Below are 19663 nucleotides of genomic sequence, written 5' to 3' on the forward strand. Positions count from 1 at the left end.
GCCTGATTAGTTTTCTTTGGGTCCGTAATGCCTGCATTGCTGGAATACATCTCCCATTTTTTCCTCACAATATTGAACCGCAGGCTCGTCCTTGCCTCGTACGTAGACCATGATCATTCCCCAATTACCGGCTCCATTCCCCAAGGCTTCTTGGACAGATTCCTTAAACTCAGTGCAGGCAAGGGTCAGATCATTTTTAGATTCAAATTTAACGGAGGCCTAAATGCCATTTTGATGCCCTTCTGTAGGGATCTCGGCCCATGATAGATTGGGGCATTTAGCTTTTGTTAAGATATAAAGATCCCTGGGATGTAACATATAGGTGGTAACCATTTGGCTTATTCTTTTTCAGAATATTAAATTTGGGTCTTTGGGCTTTAGATCAGGGAGATCTTTCAGTAAGTCCCACATTTCCTCTGTGCTGAGAGGAGTGTACTTAGAAGTATTATGAGCCCCTGTTTTCACCTGTCCCTGACCACCGAGTGGTCACTTGGAGAGGGGACAAGGGAGCACTGGCACTTAATTCTGGGTTAAAAGTGGGAGGAGGGGCCAATTATCTCAATCTTCCCCCATGTGTGCCAGGTTCCAATTCTGAATTTGATTCTTAAGGTGTTTCTAATTAATTTCATTTTGGTTTTTATTAGTATCGCTGCCTAAACCAAAGCCGGTGAAATTACCCTTTTGTTGTATGCTAGCAACAATACGGCGTGCAGAGGAATTGTTTTCTTTTAGTTTTGCTTTTAGAGCCTTGTTTTCTGCTTTAAGCTCACTCAGCCTGCAGTTGCAATCTGCCTTTTGATTTAGCTCTGATGTAAGAACCTTTTGGAGTATTTCCAATTCTTGTAATTTCCTTTCATATTCGCAATACATTATTACAATCCCCTTCTCTAATCTTCCTTTTGTCTGACCAGACCACCACAACACGCTGTCCATTGTACTCATACCCTCATTCCATCCATTTTTTGGCATTGTCTTTTGAACCTTATGTTTCCCTTTTATGAAATTAATGAGTACCCCCCGCAGAGAACATCATTGATGTTCCCCAGGGCCAGTCAATGAGTTTCCTTCCCATAGAGGGCATCATTGGTCCATCCTGGGGCACGCCAACGAGTCCCCCTCCCGTAGAGGGAATCATTGACGCATTTTGGGGCAACTCATACGACATTGTATCCCAGCTTCCTGAAACCCACTTAAGTGGCACTTCAGGGGAGACCGACTGAGCACACCCTTGTACTCAGTCTACTGCAGCACACACACTGATGCTCAGTACCTGGCGATGCAGCCTTTGCCTCCAGCAATTCCTGCACCCCAAAAACCCTGGCGATGCAGCCTTTGCCTCCAGCAATTCCTGCACCCCAAAAACCCTGGCCACAAATACAGTCCCATTCAGTCCTCTTGTCTGTGCATCCTATATGTGGTTTGTATTAAAAGGGGTGCAAAGGGGTGTCTCAGGGAGTCCCAAACCAAGGTGCGTGCTAGAGGTGGTAAGTAAAAGGGTACTCACCTCTATCCCTGGTTGTGAGAAACTCTCCAAGGATTCCCGATCATACCCTGCTTGCTGTGCCAAAACCGTTGGGGAAAAGATTCTTTTCCCCAAGAATTAGGCAAGCACAGACAATACTGAAGGGGGTTTATTTATGGTACCAGGAAGTCTGATAAAAATATGGTTCCACAGCCACCAGTTATATACATTCTCTTATTAAGAGAGAACCCTGAACAAAGATAAAAATAGGAACAGTATGTACATAGAGGTCACCCTGATTGCATTAAGCATCTATGGCTACTTTGCGGGGGAAAGAGGTGAGGTGGGAGGGTAGGGATGAGTGCTTGCAGATATCTGGTGGGCTGTGAAGGGAGGGTTTGTTCTACTCTAAGAGCTGAGTTACTGGGCGGGCATTGACCATATAAGTTTATGTGGTCCAATTATAAGACCAGTTGTTTACAGTTGTCAGTGCCCTTTGCTGAAACATTCCTACTTGATCTGCGTTTTTTATCTTAGCTGTTAAAATTTAGCTAACTCTTGCCGGACAGGGTGTAAGGGGTGTATGGGAGAGGTAGTACATTTGAGTGATCCGAACTGCCGCACTCCTTGAATGGTTCTTTTCCTCTCTGGTCCTCACTTTACTCTCACCTGTATGCTCACCTGTGGCTCCAAGTAGCTGTAAGTATACGACAGTGGCCACATCCCAGTAAACCGCCTTGGCAGGAGGGCTAAACCAGGTGAGGGTAACCGGAAGTGTGGAAACCGACGGTGATTTAGGTTCCCGGCCAATGGGAACTGCAGAGCCAGTGCTAGGATCGGGGGCAGCGTGCGGAGCCTCCTGGCTTCCCCCATGTGTAGGAGCTGGAGGGGGGACATGCCGCTGCTTCCGGGAGCTGTGCGGAGTCACAACAGACTGGGAGCTTGCCTTAGCCTTGCTGCGCCACCAACCAGACTTTTAATGGCCTGGTCAGCAATGCCACCAGGATCTCTTTTTGACCGGATGTTCCGCTCGAAAACCAGACATCTGGCAACCCTAAATTACCCTAAATGTTTGAGCCCCCATGCCCTGGCCTGGAGCATACTCCATTGTTCTGTGGGGATGGCCCATGTACAGTCTGGTCAGCACTAGTTGCTATGGGAGGGTCAAACATACTCAGTGCAGGTGAACTCTTCACAGTTAAACAAGCCTCTACTGAGCATGTGTAAACTGATTTTACACAGGCTCATCATTTGATGAAATTTGGGTGGATTTTCACAAATATGACAAGAATCACATCCCTGCCACACAGACCACTTCAGCCCACCCCTTCCCAATTCTGAATCCCTTCTGTAAAGCATAGGGGCACTAGAACATTTCAAGTAAAAGAGCTAAAGCATTTACAAATAATATATTTTTCCCCTAGCTTTATTCTCAGAAACAGATCAACTGTTCTGTCTTTAATTTTCCTGAAATAGTCAGACTGAGGCAGACATACAGCATGGGGAAGAACAGGAGTACTTGTGGCACCTTAGAGACTAACAAATTTATTAGAGCATAAGCTTTTGTGGACTACAGCCCACTTCTTCGGATGCATATAGAGTGGGCTGTAGTCCACGAAAGCTTAAGCTCTAATAAATTTGTTAGTCTCTAAGGTGCCACAAGTACTCCTGTTCTTCTTTTTGCGGATACAGACTAACACGGCTGCTACTCTGAAATACAGCATGGGAAAACTCAGCTCAAACAATTAAAGTTTTACAAGTTATAAGTAATTATAATTATAGCTGGTTACCAACACTGCCTATAATAATAGCCATGTTAGTGGCTTAATACAAGAAAGCATCCCACATAGGATATGTAATACAGACAGTTATATCTTCTTTTGTGTTTTACTTTTTTCTTTACTATAATAAATACAACTGCTGGAGGACGGTGCGATCATGTGTCGGAATATGCTGAGGCCACTTAGCCTTATTTCAAGTTAACATGAGTCTTCTTTATTTCATCTCTCATAGTGGTGGTGTAAAAAAAACCAAGTCATTAAACTGTGTGATTTATGTTGTCTTTGTGTTCTTATTTCTCCTTTCTCAGAGAGGGCCAGAGAACATTCACCCTATAGAGGAATGAAGCTGAAGTTTGGGGGAGATTTATGTACCTTTCACAATGCAGGGCCTGTGAGAGGGGAGGGTGTCAAATGAAGGTGGAAAATTGAGTGAATCGTGGATCAAAGAATGCAGATGAGCCCCTTCCTCAAAGAAATTTAAGAGGATTAAGTGTCAGGGTAAGGTTGCCACTTAATCCACCCAGTGGGATACAGGAATGTTAGGCATCCCATTACACCACAGCTCCTCCTCCCACACAGGTGAGCAGGGAATGAGGGGGCAGGGAGTAGGAAAAGCCTTGCCTACACTGTGCAATGCACCAGCCTCGGAGAGTCAGCCTGGAGAGAAAAGTAATCTGCACCTGGTAAATGGCTGGCACAGATGTTTTGCTGAACCATTGCAGCTACTTACAGATTTACTTTTTAATGTTACATATGACACACTATGGCACATTTTGTACATCAATACACACATATACAGAATACATATGGAGTTGCTTTGTATCAAAGCCTGAGTTTGGGATTGGTTGAATTACTGAATGGTAAAACCATGACTATGTTATGTAGCTCTTTCTAAATAAGGGTAACTCCACACCATATCAGCATGGATTCTTTGTATAACAAGTATGTTGCAGAAAATTATATTAGGAATGTTTTAGAAACTTTAACAGAATTTTATTGGCATTTTTCTTTTTACTTTAGTTGTGAAGCTGGATGCCTTATTTACATCAGTCCAGCTGTACAGAGCTCAGGGAAAGCCATAAAAAAAGCCATAAAAGTGCATTTTTCTCTATATAAAAATATATTACCATTTTAAAGTTTGTTCTCCTCTGACATTTTGGAGCTAGAAGTGAGTGCTGGATCCCAGTACTGGCTTCTATTCCCATGGTATATAGCTCCCATTTCTTGACCTGCAGGATCCCAGAGTTCATTTATGACATATTTACACATACTAAAGCTGTGAGTGGTCCAGGCCTGACTCTCTTCTTGGGTAGGGATAGGTTAGGAATAAAGACTCACATTTTGGGGAGAAAGTTGTAATATTTCTATGGCAGGTGCTTTTTAAAAAAAAATTACAGCTATTTGAAGCTGTTTGGAGGGTAGGTCTGTTAAAAGAAGTCATAGGGAGATAGACTAGTGGAAAGAAGGCAAGTTAGAGTTATAGGTGGATGATAACTATATGTACCACATTGTACATACATGGTGTGTGTATTTATTTAATCTATAAGTGTATGTATATAAATCTATGGAGGGAACCTTGTAAATCCTCACTTTTTACTTTTAATTTTGTTTAATAGTATGTTTGAAAGTATGATTTTAAGTTAAAACAAATGTATTGTATTTCTGATATTCTCTCGGGAATTGAATGATGTCATTGTTTTCTTTGACCTGTAGTTCTTGAACTTCAAATATTATAGTGCTGTTTAATAAATTACATTTGTTCTGTGTGCTGCTTTGCTATGGTTGCTGTCTCAGGTTAAAACCCAGTGCAAGCTAATAACTGTTAGGTGTGAAGGCATTAAACTTTCAGTCACTCTGAGAATCTAATTTCCACCTGGCAAGATTCAAAATGCAGATGTTGTAGATAAAATAAATGTCATTTATATATAAAAAGTTATTCATTATTACAGTATGATTAAGAGAACATGAACTACCAATTTATATAAACCAGTGTTTCTCAAACTGGGGTCGCCGCTTGTGTAGGGAAATCCGCTGGCGGGCTGGGCCGGTTTATTTACCTGCCGCGTCCGCAAGTCCAGCCAATCGCGGCTCCCACTGGCCACAGTTCGCTGCTCCAGGCCAATGGAAGCTGCTAGAAGCAGTGCAGGCCAAGGGACGTACTGGCTGCCGCTTCCAGCAGCTCCCATTGGCCTGCAGTGAACTGTGGCCACTGGGAGCTGCGATAGGCCGGACCTGCAGACAGGGCAGGTAAACAAACCAGCCCGGCCCGCCAGGGGCTTTCCCTACATAAGTGGTAGGGAAAGCCCCTACCCCAGTTTGAGAAACACTGATATAAACAGAAAGATAATCTGTTTTTTCCTAAACAGATATAGTGTTTCCACAGCACGGCATAGAGTATTTCAACAGCAATGCTGTACTGCGTCTCTTATATCAAGCTAAATCTTGAGATAGCACTTTGGTTCCACCTCTGAAAAAGAGTATTTCTGAGGCCATTGGAAACATTTCAATTAAAAACAAAGTTTAAAAACACATAGTTGGGAACTGTCAATGCTCAAATATGCATTACCAATAAAAAACACATGGCTCATTCCTGCAGCTGTTATTCACATTAGTGCCGTCTTTAGAATCAGTGAGATCACTCAAGCGATCAGAAGCTGAAGGATCAGGACCAATGTTTCTAAGAATATCAGGGGGAAACCTTGAGAGCTATATTTTTAATGCAAGGCCTTTGCAAGTTCATGGACCTGTCAAGCACTGCATGGAACAGCATGCAACTAATTAGCTACATTTTGAGACAGGGAGGAGGAGATTGTAGTGATGTGAAAATGTAGCATACCCACAATGATCCATATCCTGCATGCCTTATCCAGGCAAAGTATGCATTGAGTCAGAGTAAAGAATCAGGGTTGGACAAAAATACAAGACATGAGTCTTGCCCGTTTCACACAGCTGTGAAACTTGCACATCTTCCACTGCACATTCCAACTGATCCTGAGTATCTTCCAACTGTGCCCGCTTCATCTGCATCCTCCTCAGCCATCCCATCCTTTACTCTGCTTCATCCCTCTTACTATCCACCAGCATCTCACTTCATCTGAGCCAATAAACCCCTTTTGAACATTAGTTTTTAAGTTAGTTTGCTAGGTTCAGAAGAGATTCCTGAGGATGGCAAAGTGGCATCTTTAACTGGAGAATAAACTGTAGCCTTAGAATGGATATAGATTGCAGGGAAAATCCTGGAAACCTCAGAGGGTGAGGCGGGAGAAGACCAGGAAAAACAAAGTTTGATTAATGACAGTAAGCCTGGATTCAGGCAGTGGAGATTATGCTTAAGTGATTTGCTGGAGTATTTTGAAGTATTTTCTGAGCAATAGCCACGTGAAATACAGTGGGTGTCATATACTTTGCTTAGATTTTTTTTCAAAAAGTGTTTGACAAAGTTCCACATGACTGATTAATGGTTTAGGTAAATGCCACTAAACAGAAGGCTAAATAGAGCAGAAAATCAGCTTACAAAATGGAGACCAAATATGAACGATCAGAGCCTCAGCTCCATTGACTTCAGTAGAGCTAAGCTGATTTACATAAACTGGTCCATACATTTTTCAAGTTGTAAAGAGTCTAAACATGGAGTATCATAACAATCATTTAAGGAAGCTTTGGTATTTTTTTTTTTTTTTTAACATGGAGTGGCAACAGACCTTACCTTAAACCCAATTTGAACATTTGGTGCTCATTAAAAAAAATAATAATAATACACAAGTGTTTTTCAATTAAATCCCCATAACACCAGGAAAGCAATACATAATTCTCTTAAAAAAAAAAAAATCTACATCACAGTATGTTTACCATGTACAAGGTAGGCCTAACTCACCCTGATGTAGGTGGTAACAAATCCACTAAAATCAATGGCATTACACCATGGCTGATGTTGGCTTAATGTATGTGTAATTATAGAGAGAGAGAAAAGAACAGGAGTACTTGTGGCACCTTAGAAACTAACAAATTTATTAGAGCATAAGCTTTCGTGGGCTACAGCCCACTTCTTCGGATGCATATAGAGTGGAACATATATTGAGGATATATATATATATATATATATATACACACACACACACACACACACATACACATGCACACACAGAGAGAGAGAGAGAGCATGAACAGGTGGGAGTTGTCTTACCAACTCTGAGAGGCCAATTAAGTAAGAGAAAAAAAAATTTTGAAGTGATAATCAAGCTAGCCCAGTACAGACAGTTTGATAAGAAGTGTGAGAATACTTACAAGGGGAGATAGATTCAATGTTTGTAATGGCTCAGCCATTCCCAGTCTTTGAATAAGGGAATATATATATATATATACACACACACATCTCCTCAATATACGTTCCACTCTATATGCATCCAAAGTGGGCAGTAGCCCACGAAAGTTTATGCTCTAATAAATTTGTTAGTCTCTAAGGTGCCACAAGTACTCCTGTTCTTTTTGTGGATACAGATTAACACGGCTGCTACTCTGAAATCTATAGAGAGAGAGAGATTTACCAAGCATACTGAAAACAACAGGTCAAATTCAGGGGTGAGTCAAAGGTAACCTAAAATAAGCCGCACTCACACAGAGTGGCTCTTTGTCACCCTCAAGTAGCTAGGTTCTGGATTCAGTCGCCAACAACAATCCATGCAGAAATGTCATGTTATATTAAGTGCAACATACACCATCTTCTGGCCCACTCAGCCTGGCTATGAAACCAGTCTGGACTTCCTTCTAATATAATAACTATTTAGTTATCTGGAGTATCTTAACTAATCATTAGCTTCTTATTTCAAAGGCAGGTGAATATCAGAAATGTGTTTTGCGAGTATTTCAGTTCCATTGTATCTCTAACTTCAATATACTTTGCTGATGTCAGTCAGTTTGCATTTTGGTGACACTGGGCTCAGCCCTACAGGATTTAAGGAAAATTCCCACACTCGCCTTTGTAATTAAACACAGTGATTAGAGGAATATATCTTTCACTTAGATTGTGAGCTCTCTGGGGCAATAACTGTATCCTGTTACTTGTCTGTCCAGAACACTGGGACCCTGAACCTTGGGCTTCCTAGGAGGTTTCATGCTTTAAACAGTGGTGCAAGTAGTAATAATTTCTTGCAGGTATGCTGCACTCATGGGAGAGATGCAAAGGGGGGGGTATGTGACCTCCCCACATGACCCCCATACGACTCCTCCCCTTCCCACCCCACTCCCCACCCGGGGCCCCCACGCTTTCCCTGTCCCCTCCCCATGATCCACAGCCATCTGGTGTTACCTGGGGGGGGGCCCTCTGTCCTCCTCCCGCTGCACCGGAGACTTCTGCTGTACAGACCCGAGGCAGGAGGACTCAGGAGATGCAGCTGTGTGGAAGGGCTGGGAGCAGGGCTGGGGGCGGTAGAGCCGTGTCAGAGGAGCTACCGGCATGGGGCTGCCCAGCATCCCCACATTCTGCTTCTTTTGCCACGGAGGTTCCTGGGAGAGCCCTGAACCACATGGCTATCCTGGGAACTGCAGCAGTGAAAGGAGCAGAACGTGCAGCTGTGTCTCCCGAGTCCTCCTGCCCGGGGTCTGTACAGCAGCCCTGCCAGAGGTGGGGGTGGGAGCAATACAGCAGCCATGCCAGAGGAGCTGCCAGCACGTGGGGCTGCCCGGTGGCCCCATGTTCTGCTCCTTTCACTGTTGCAGTTCTGTGGTGTTTTTGCTATAACAGAGGAAAAAACATAGCAAGTTGAGGTTACAGGCACATTACGAAATACATGATGGGCAACAACTGTGGTTTAGATGAACTGAATGATTTTGCCTAACTGCAGTGAAGATAACAAAAGAAAAACACACACACACGCTGCAGTTGTCAGCCGACGAAGTAGAAACTTCTGGCCAAGAGGAAAGACCTCTTTAAAGTCCTCTGTGGCCATATCCATGCCTGCCATGAAGAACTTCTAATAACACACTCTACTGATACATAATTTACAGCAGTGGATTTATTCCAGCAGCAGTAGAATAGTTTTGGAGGAAAGAAGGCACAGATATCAGATTCAAGTGTGGGTTCACGTTCCAGTGAAGCTATTGGATGTTAGACTACAGGAATTAGCAGTCTCAGGACAGTTGGGAAAAGGTGCACAAAATCTGTTAAAAGATTTAGTGACTCCAACAGAAGTGAGAGTTCAGCCAGAGATGAAAAGTAATTAGTCAGAAAGGTAGCAAAGCCCATTGGGCATCTTAGGCCACATTCAACACTACATTATTCCAGTTTTAGACTGGTGTACCATCAGTCATTTCAGTGAGGTTACAGCAAAGTAAAATTGGAGTAATTCAGCAGTGAATCAGCCCTCTGAAATGATTTACTTAGAGCTGAAATGCAGTTAAATTGTTTCACAAGTACCAAAAATAAATTCCATTCTTTGAGAAATAAAGTTGCTTATATGGGTAAGAGCAGTGTGGCATTGATTTATCTAATGTGACAAAAGTTCCTCCTCTATCTCAGTGGGTCCTGCGCTTATTGGCAGATTTTCTTGCCTCAGAGATTCACCATGTGGGTTGGGAAACAGCCCAGAGACCTTCCCCTCTGGGAGAACCCATAGTCCAGGTCAACTAGGAGGTTTGGGGGGAACCCAGGCCCGCCCTCTACTCCAGGTTCCAGCCCAGGGCCCTGCAGCTGTCTATAGTGCCTCCCGTAACAGCTGCATGACAGCTATAACTCCCTGGGCTACTTCCCCATGGCCTCCTCCAAACACCTTCCTTATTCTCACCACAGGACCTTCCTCCTGGTGTCTGATAACACTTGTACGCCTCAATCCTCCAGCAGCACTCACTCTCAGCTCCTTACGCCTCTTACTCCCAGCCCCTCACACTCACACCACAAACTGAACTGAGCTCCTTTTTAAAACCCAGGTGCCCTGATTAGCCTGCCTTAATTGATTCTAAAACCTTCCTCTTAATGGGCTCCAGGTGTCCTAATTAGCCTGCCTGCCTTAACTGGTTCTAGCAGGTTCCTGATTACTCTAGTGCAGCCCCTGATCTGGTCACTCAGGGAACAGAAAACTACTCATCCAGTGACCAGTATATTTGCCCTCTACCAGACTCCTCTACCCCACTGGTCTGGGTCTGTCACACTACCTATAAAGTGTGCAGTCTTCTAAAAAGAGGGTACAGCACTCTGAGTTTGCTAGTATTACTACCCTTGTTCTCATTATGATTCTGTAGGAACAATCTTGTGCATTTCCTCACTATGGTTCTGATTCACCTCAAAGATACTCCAGTTTTACACCAGTGTAAATCCATTGACTTCCATGCAGCAACGCAACATAAAACTGAAGTAATATAGCAGTGAAGCAGGCGCAATATTTTTGTAATGATTCCCTTGGACAGGAAATTGTCACTGCATGGCCAGAAAACAAAGCTTGCAAATGGAGACAGTACATATATTTCTAAGAAAAAGTAGGACAAAGACCAAATCACATCTGTGCAAAAAATAACAGATGTCTTTAAATGTATTGAAGTGTCAGGGGCTCATATGCCATAAGACTCCCCTTTTTTCACACTCTCTAATGGACACAGCATTCACTGTCAAATTGGAGGCATAGGTATATATCTGGTTTCATCTCTAGAGAAAAGCCAGTCAGTGTTACAGAAGTGATATATTATAAGTTTTATCTCTGCCTAATCCTTCCCTAAATTGAACAACCATGTGCTTGATCTGAGACAGGTAATTCTATCTCACACTTAAAAAAAATTCCCACCCTCTTAGAGAAGCCAAAAATCTCAAACAGATAAATAACGTTGTTGTTTATTTGCATTGTATTAGCATCCAAAGCCCCAGTCAAGATCTGGGCCCCATTGTGCTGATTCACTGGTATCCAACCTGTGGTTGTGTTAAAAAGAAAACGTGCATCTCATTATGAATTGAAAATGTAGCCCCTGCAGGAGCAGGAAGATGTCTTCCCAACTGTGTCCCACAGTTCCCCTACAGTCCTGAAGTAGCTCTGATGGGAGCTGGAAGTGCTCTGAGCCTGCCCCACCCTGCCACAGCTGCTTAGCAGTGTGTCCACTAGGTAATTGCCACATTGTGTGGAAAGCAGGAGAAAGTAACTCTGACTGCTCCATTCCCTGTTTCCCTGCTGGGCTGTAGAAACCCCAGGGAGAGCAGGATAGGAGCTTGACTGGCTCCTGAGAAGTGTTTAGCAAAGAATGGCTCCCGTCCCTCATACAGCCTCCCAGGGAAGTCCAGCAGAGGTGAAAAGGAAAAACCAATAACCTGTTACAGTTCTCTGATCCAGCAGGTTTGCCCTGGCCTGCTCTAATCTGTTCCATCTGGCAACCATTCCCTGGAAGCCAAATGTCAGCTGGGGATAGCCAGAGCACAATCTGCTCCTGCCATAACCTGCCAACATGCTTCCTGTACCAGGGGCTGTAGGAAGGGAGGTACAGGAGCCAGTGATGTCACAGCCATGTCTGCTGGAGAATCCTCAGCAGTGGAATTGCAGATGGTTTTCATGCCCTTTGTGCTTGCTGAGAAGTGCACAGAAAGTGGAACAAGGCCGAGAATCCGCCTCAAACCACTGATCATGGCCATTTGATCTTTCATAAATAGAATGTTTGACCCTGGAGCTGATCTGGGCTAGGCATTCAATAAAGACATAGTAAAGGATGGACCCTGCTCCAAAGTGTTAGCCATCTAAATAGACCAGTCAGCCAAAAAATGAAAGGAAATATCCCCAATGTACAGATGGGGGACTGAAGTACAGAGATTAAGAGGAAATACTTGCTCAAGATCACACATGAAGTCTGTGGCAGATCTGGAATTTTAATCTAGATCATCTGGGCCACAGTCCAGTGCCTTAACCTAACCATAAGACCAACTTTTCTTCATGGGCTGGGTTTCTAGCTCCAGCGCAGAACACCGCTGCCTGCAGCCTCAGAATGAGGGCCGTTAATGACCCATACACACAACCCCAGATGACTGAGCCAAAAAGGCCAGTGTTCATTGTTGTCATCAGCTAGAAGTTGCTTTTATACACATCAGAGTGCTCTGATCAACATTTCATTTTGTATAATTCAATGAATCTAGAGTATTTTCGCTAGGTTATAAATTATTTGCTTCAGCACAAATATAGGGACATTTTTCCTGTTCAAAAATGCCTTAAATTATTGAAAATGGAATGCGTGCTTTTATATCCCACGCGAGTTAAAATTGCTGGCATCAGTCAGGCATGCATCTTGACTAGCCCAGAAAAAAAACAATATAGTTTATGAAAGTGAGAGAGAGTGGGGAAATAGGAGCAAAGGGCTGAGGCAGAGGGAGAGATGATTTTCTATTCAGTGTTCTGTGCCTAAGCCTATGGAAGTTAATGGAAAATCTTCCATTGACTGCAGTGGGCTTTGCATCAGGCCCTGAGATAGGAACTGATGCTTTCATTATGGACTGAGATGTCTTTGTATATTTACAATCACATATGGGTAAGATGGTGTTTGGCAGCGTGCATTGTCACTGCCCGTGCAGTACCTGTTCTGAAGATAAACAGAGAACTTCACGTTCCAGTACCAGCAATCAAAACACTTTAAATAGTTCAAGATTCCAGGTGATTTGATTAGCTAAAGATGTCACCTACTTACTACTACAGGGTGGGTAGTAAGGCTAGCAGTACAAAGAAAAGGTAGGCATCATATGTGTCCCACTATTGGTTGCCTTCCCAACCTGGGAAAGCTTATGGAAAACTTGGGCAGGCTAGCATCCCTCCCACAGCCATAGCCCATCTGTATTTGTATATGAATACTCTGTCCTGATTTATTAAGCAAATAGTTAATGTTGTGCATCTATTTAAGGACCATTTGATTATTCTCATTACTGCAGCGCTTTTGTAAACACTTGCCCACAGGCTCAGCTCTCTGAAAAGGTAATCAGAAGTACAATTTCCATAATTTACACGGTTGGGGTTTTTGCTTGATTGTGTTTGTTGTCATTATTATCATTACTATAAGTAACATCCTATGGGATATTAGTATCATTATTATTCTGTGTGAACAGCACCACTTTGGTTTTAACTATGTAAAGAATGCCAAATAATACAAAACATGGGCGAATGTAGCAAAGGGAACAATGCTGCACTAACAGACACAAACTACCTAATAACCATTTTCTTTTTCCTTTTCCAAGAGGGGGTTGGTGACATTGTAAAGATGATCTCAGAGCCAATTTACAGCAACAAGTAGAGCTTATATTTCTTGTCTCAGAACAGGGTGGGCAAATTCACCTTACCTTCCTTGAGCAGCCCTCCACTCTTCCATCTCTAGCTTCTGGAATTATATTAAACAAGAGGATGAGTGGTAGGAAGAAAAACCTGCAGCCCTGTTGAGAGGCACAGTGATCTCCAAGAACTGATAAATAACCATAAATAGAAAAAGTATCCAGATTTAAATAGCCCCTGTGAGCTATTTCACCCATCATAACAAGATGAAGGAAAAGAAAGAATTCCAACTTCACAGGCAGCTCAGTGTTCACACAGAGGTGCCTAAACAGGACACACAAATGTTACATTGAGGTACCCAAACCACCACTTAATATATAAAATCAGCATCTGTGCACCTACATACTAAATTAAGAGCCTACTAAAATGCCTAAATTACGAAGTTGGGGACAGAATTCTCATTGCTGTGTCTGTGTCATCTTTGCATACTTCAGGAACTAATGGTACAGGGGAAATATTTGTTTTTTCAAAATGAGCTATAAATGGGGTCGTTCTGGTCCATGTCTTGAGTTGGGTATGCCCACAAAGGCCAATAAAAAACAAATCTGTTTATGCATAATATTTCAATGTGCCTAATCCAGGAGTGGATCTAGCAATCAGAAATGTGTATGCACACAAGCTACTCCATTGCTCCCAACTGCAGTATTTTCATAATCTCCCCAAAAAGGTATGCTATTGCACACAATATATTCTGGCCAGCCCCTAGCCGAAATAAACCCTAGCCTAGCCCCACTCCAGATTCAAACAACCCTTCCTCAATCAATGTCAAAGGACCACATTTCAGCCAGTCCCTAAACGTAACCTGAATACAAACTCTTCTTCTTTGACCCATCTCAAAAAAGCGATCATCAGTCTTTAGAAAGAAATGTTAATTAAAAAGTTATTCTGATAGTTGTCTAATTAGTGACAATTACTTCATTGCTACAGAAGAGACAAAACACTACAATTTTAAACGTTTTAACTTTATGACAGTTATCATTACTAATTACCACTTTACATAAAGGCTTAAAATCCATTTAAAACATATATTGGAAATAAATATATATAAATTACACTGAAAACCCAGATTATAGTAGAGGAGGGTCACCTTGACCCCAGTATTCTATTCCAACATAAAAATGAGAGTACCATTCTTTTCTTGTTCTCCCAATCCTTTCTCCAAAACCAGTATGACAAATTGATAAAATTGTTTCCAAACTATTTTTCAGAAACCTGACATGAAGCATCCACAGATCTGGAAGGATTTTAGAGTTATTCTTCCTCATATCATCTTATTATCCCAGCTTCTGAAAACTCCCTTTCAGTTTCCCATCTCTAGGATGAGATAATACAATGGAAATATCATCAATGTTTATGTTATGTAGAAAGCTTTTCAAGTATGTTCTCAGAGAGAAAAATAAAAGCAGAGGCCCTGTCCAAAAATGTAAATTCTGTCTATCAGTGGCAATTTAGCATATTTTTATTTTCAAGCCCTGCTGGCTGGGAGTTGCTGGTTTGAAAGCAGAATGTAACATTTTATGCAAGTTTTACACAGATGAATAGCGTTCAGACTTTGATACAATTTTTAAATGATAGTTTTCTACTAAGTAAAGATGAAACAATTTATTTATTTTAATCACAGAGGATATTAATCGTACATACAATAATATACAAAATTGCCCAAGTGTGAAATTAATAACATACATATAATAAAATACATCTTGGGTTGTTTTAAAGGTTGCACAACAGTAATTTTTAGCTTTTGAGTAAAGAACATATGTACACGAGATCTGTTAAAGGAGCAAGTAAAAATAAGAGACATGAAATATCTGATTAAAGAATGAAAGGGGTAAGGAGTCTTTCCCTCAAGATATAGCATTGACAGTTGGCCAGGGGCACTGTTGCTTTCCTCTAAACATCCTGGGTGAGCTCCTGGCTCCACTGATGCCAATGACAAAACTCCTTTGACAATCATTGGAAGCATGATGGTGGATTAGATGGCGCTTTGGTTTGCTATAGCATGGCAGGTTCTTATGCATGGAACACCCTCCCTGAACTAGACCATTAAGCTACTTCATGCTCTTCTTGTTCATATCCCTTCTCAAGACCTCGTTCTACTGTTATGTTTACTGGGAGTCATCAACTGATAATGACTAAGTAGAGGGCCAGTGGAGATTGCTGATAGTTTTATTTTTCAGAATAATCGAGTTGTGACATAGCTGGGATACATCACACATGATTTTGTCACTGTTACCCTTAGCCCCCCACATTCACTTTTTATTAGCTTACAATAAGGGCTGCCCCTGCTGCCACTGACACCAATGTCCGAACTCCCAGTGATTTCACTGGTGCAGGATCATGGCCTTAGAATGTAAACTCTTTGTGGCAGGGATCATGTTCTGCAACACGTTTGTACAGCACCTTGTGCCCCTGACCCTTGCTGTCATGCTTGGGCACTACCACAATAGCAATAAGGAACAATATGACCATAATAGGGTTTTAAACAACACAGAGTAAGAACATTTGTGAAATATGGTGGTGAAACTTTTTTTTCCTTGCTTGATGTTAACAACAATGGTTGGCAATGTTGGTATCTACAAGCCTTAATCCCCAGTTTCCTAACATGTATTATTCTGTTCATACATGGGGAAAAGTAATCATCCAATACTGTTGAGCCGCAGCAATTTTTTCACAAGTAGGATTAAATGTGGTAGTTTTGCAGTGGCCGGGGGGGTGGGGGGGAAAAGGGAGGGTGTCTAAGGTGTAAGACTGCAATGAGAAGTTACTGAGGGATTAAAGTGCTCAACACCTCTAAAAATCAGGGTGTTTCTATTTAGGTGCTTAAATATGAATTTAGGTACCTACATTTGAAAATTTTGGCCTTAGGTGATTTTGTTTGCCTTGCAACTCGACAGTCATGGTTTTCTACCTCAATACCAGGAGCACTGTTCTTTGTCCTGATTCCTGAAACTAAGGAAGGTAATGTTAAAAGATTTCAGTCACTGATCTTCAGAGTTATCCTCCAACATCAGATTTTTGGCCGAAACTCAAGATTTTGCAGGATTTCTCAGACTCATAAGATTGCTTCCAAAAATCTCAGAACTTTCAAAGTGCCACAGGTGGGGCTCCATGCTTCAATCACGACAGTTAGGTTGACAAGAAGACCCTATCCAAACAGAGTGCAAAGAAACTAGTTCTTGATCCTCACCACTGTCTGTACTCACAGGTATCAGGAATATTATTTTATCCTCTTTTTTCTCAGAAACACTTACATAGTTAATGCAATTTTGTTTTCAAATGGTAGAGAGAAATCCAGGGATGGGTCAGGACAGTAGAAGACTACCTCGTGCTTTCCAATTTCCCCATTGTGGGAAATGAGAACATATGAGGACAGGTGAGAATAGATGACTGACCAGGGGAACCACAGTGTCAATGATTTCTCTAACGAGTTTCGCACTCCAGCATTTCTTCAGTCTTTCTGGGTTCCAGCTACTATTTTCAAGGAAAGTGAAAAGTTTAATTAAATCTAGATGCCTAGAAACAAATCTGTTCTCATAACACTGTGTATCATTTATACCCATTTTTACTGCTAAGGGTTTGGCACCACCATGTGGCCAGTTTGAGTTTACTCATTTAAAATGACAAGACATTGTAAACACTTTTTTTTTTCTCTTGTGAAAGTGAGTTAGAACCTAAAAACTATTTCAGCCTCTGTTAGAAGGAGACACTAAAATCTGTACTGGATTCTTACTATTAGGGAGGAAGGATACGGTGGTTAGGGCATTAGCCTAGGACTTGAGAGACCAGCGATCAATTCTCTGCTCTGCCACAGCTATCCTGCATGACCTTGGGCAAGTCACTTTGCCTCTCTGTGCCTCAGTTCTCCATCTGTAAAAATGGAGATAAAAGCACTTCCCTACTTCACAGTGGTGTTGTGAGGATAATACATTAAATATTGTTAAGTGCTTTGAGATCTACTGATGAAAAACATTAAATAAGAACAAGGTGTTACTATTATTTTAAAGGAGGGACAATCAGTTCTTGAGCAACAGTGAGGTACAATTTCCATCCAAACCTCATTTTTTCAGTAGCTTATAACTTTTCCAAACATATTACTTTTGTGTTCAAGGTTTCCATAGCGAGTCTCACTCCAAAGGTTCAACAACTCCAGCCCAAAATTAGAATAGGACAATAAAACCAATTATTAAAGACAAATCTATCCTCCTCTCAATATAGAGAATTTGATAATTATTTTAGAATTATTTAAATATAGCAATAAACAGGTAAATATCATTTAGTTTATGATGGAAAACCTTGAATATTCCATTAGTCCAAAGAACACTTGGATTTTTGGTAAATGGAATAAGCAGATTCTTTGCAAAGTTTGGAAAAAACAGAAAACATAAGGTCAGCACGTCCTAAGCATATGCGTATGAGGCTCTTAGCTAAGGGACCTATTTAATGACTAGCAATTATTTTTGCAAATTCTTAGGGCCAAAGTCAGAAGAGATGGATGAGATAGTTTAACTCAGATTATTTTACAATCAGACTCCCTTAGACCTACTTATGACTATTTACTGATGTGTAAAGGATTCTAAATTGGTGCAAATGGACATAGAATCAAAGGACTAGAAGAGACCACAAGGGTCATCTAGTCTAACCCCCATGTCTCCACGGTTGCAGTCTCCCCATTCTGGAATTCTTGGAGAGCTCAATGCAGATGTAAGGATCCACCAATAAAGAGGAGGTGAGAATGAGAGGGGAAGGATTGGGGGAGGGCCATATCTCCCAGCAAACATTCCATAGGCAAGTTAATACAACCTGGGGCTGAATTAGTTCTTCTGCAGAGCCCCATGCATGCTGGGAATATCTATAACAAGGGACCCAAAGGTTCTGTGCCACTTGAGGAGTCCCTGACAAAGTCACGCTGGCAGGGAGCATGAACGGAGATGAAGGATGCCCAGAATCAGTGCAGAGGCATAGGGCCTCCTTGTGGATAGTCTTGCAAACCCAGCAGATATTGGGGTTCCACAGGGTTTGAGGGAAGGATGCCTCATTTCTTCTGCTACGGACAAACCCCACCCAGAATAAGAGAATGCAGAGGACACTCAACAAAGGTAACCCAGTGTGGTTTTCTGGTCTTTACACAAGTATTTCCATGTCGGGCTATGGGTTAGCCTATGCACAAATGACAGCTGTGGAGAGGTTGAGAAAGTTCCAAAGGTAACCTGAACATGGCAACAGCCTTTTACGTTACAGAAAAGCATACATTTAACTTTACACGTAGGATATAGTTTGCTTCAAAGTGCAATATTGAGATGCAGCATATCACATTTTATAGGAATATAATTTCACTTTTTTACTGAAAAGTATCTATATATATTCACAACCTGGAATTGTGAACATTTATAGATACTTTTCAGTAAAATACATTTACATTTACATCTGCAATCTACTTTCCTTCAGGTACAATATTACCAAGCTTTGTTCTGTCATTTTTATAATTAACAAAAATATTGTATCTTCTGTTGAAATACTGTATTGACATTCTTGTAAAATATATACAATATTTATACAAATGCAAAAGCTCTTAAATTATAAATCTTTTTATTACAGTAATCAAATGAAAAATTCTAAATATAGCCAGCCATATTTGTACACGCAGAAAAAACAATTTCTCTGCTTTATAAGGATTGTTGCAAGAGCACCTGTAGTTTTTCTGACTCTTCTGGCTGAGGTAATGCCCACCTCTTCTTTACATACTGAAGGTCTATTATTCCAGATTGTTTGGCCAATGCGATCCCCAGCAGACCATTTGTTTTTTCCGGTTCACCCAATACAACCATAGTCATAACCCTGAAAGCAAAAGAGGAGGGTTTTTTTAAATTGAGACGAAATGAATGAAAATGGAAACCCTTGAAACCTGTTTGTTTATCAACCCCCCAATGTGGACTGGGGACTTCAAAAGCTTTCTAATAGGAAATTATAATTAACTGAATTATCTGCCAAAAAAACAGGTAAAATGCCAGAAATGGAAATGTAGAGAAAAATATTATACTAAGACAAGCAACAAGAAAATGACCGATCAGCTGCAATCATTCATATACATATATTTTAAGGGGAAATTTCCACCTTGGTGTACAGCCTCCATGTGATCAAATGTCTAA

At 41.5% G+C, this 19663-nt stretch overlaps 1 protein-coding gene across 1 annotated transcript in view; it reads right to left on the minus strand.

Annotated features, from left to right (window-relative positions):
- Window positions 1-18609: 18609 nt before the first annotated feature.
- Window positions 18610-19663, minus strand: part of DYNC2I1 (dynein 2 intermediate chain 1) — a 56064-nt gene continuing 55010 nt past the window's right edge. Inside the window, exon 25 of the mRNA XM_054021075.1 lies at window positions 18610-19352. Within this exon, the coding sequence (XP_053877050.1) occupies window positions 19181-19352 (172 nt within the window). The 3' untranslated portion in view covers window positions 18610-19180. The remainder of the gene's footprint in view (window positions 19353-19663) is intronic.

This window comes from Malaclemys terrapin, chromosome 2 (assembly GCF_027887155.1).
Source record: "Malaclemys terrapin pileata isolate rMalTer1 chromosome 2, rMalTer1.hap1, whole genome shotgun sequence".
Lineage (NCBI taxonomy): Eukaryota > Metazoa > Chordata > Testudines > Emydidae > Malaclemys > Malaclemys terrapin.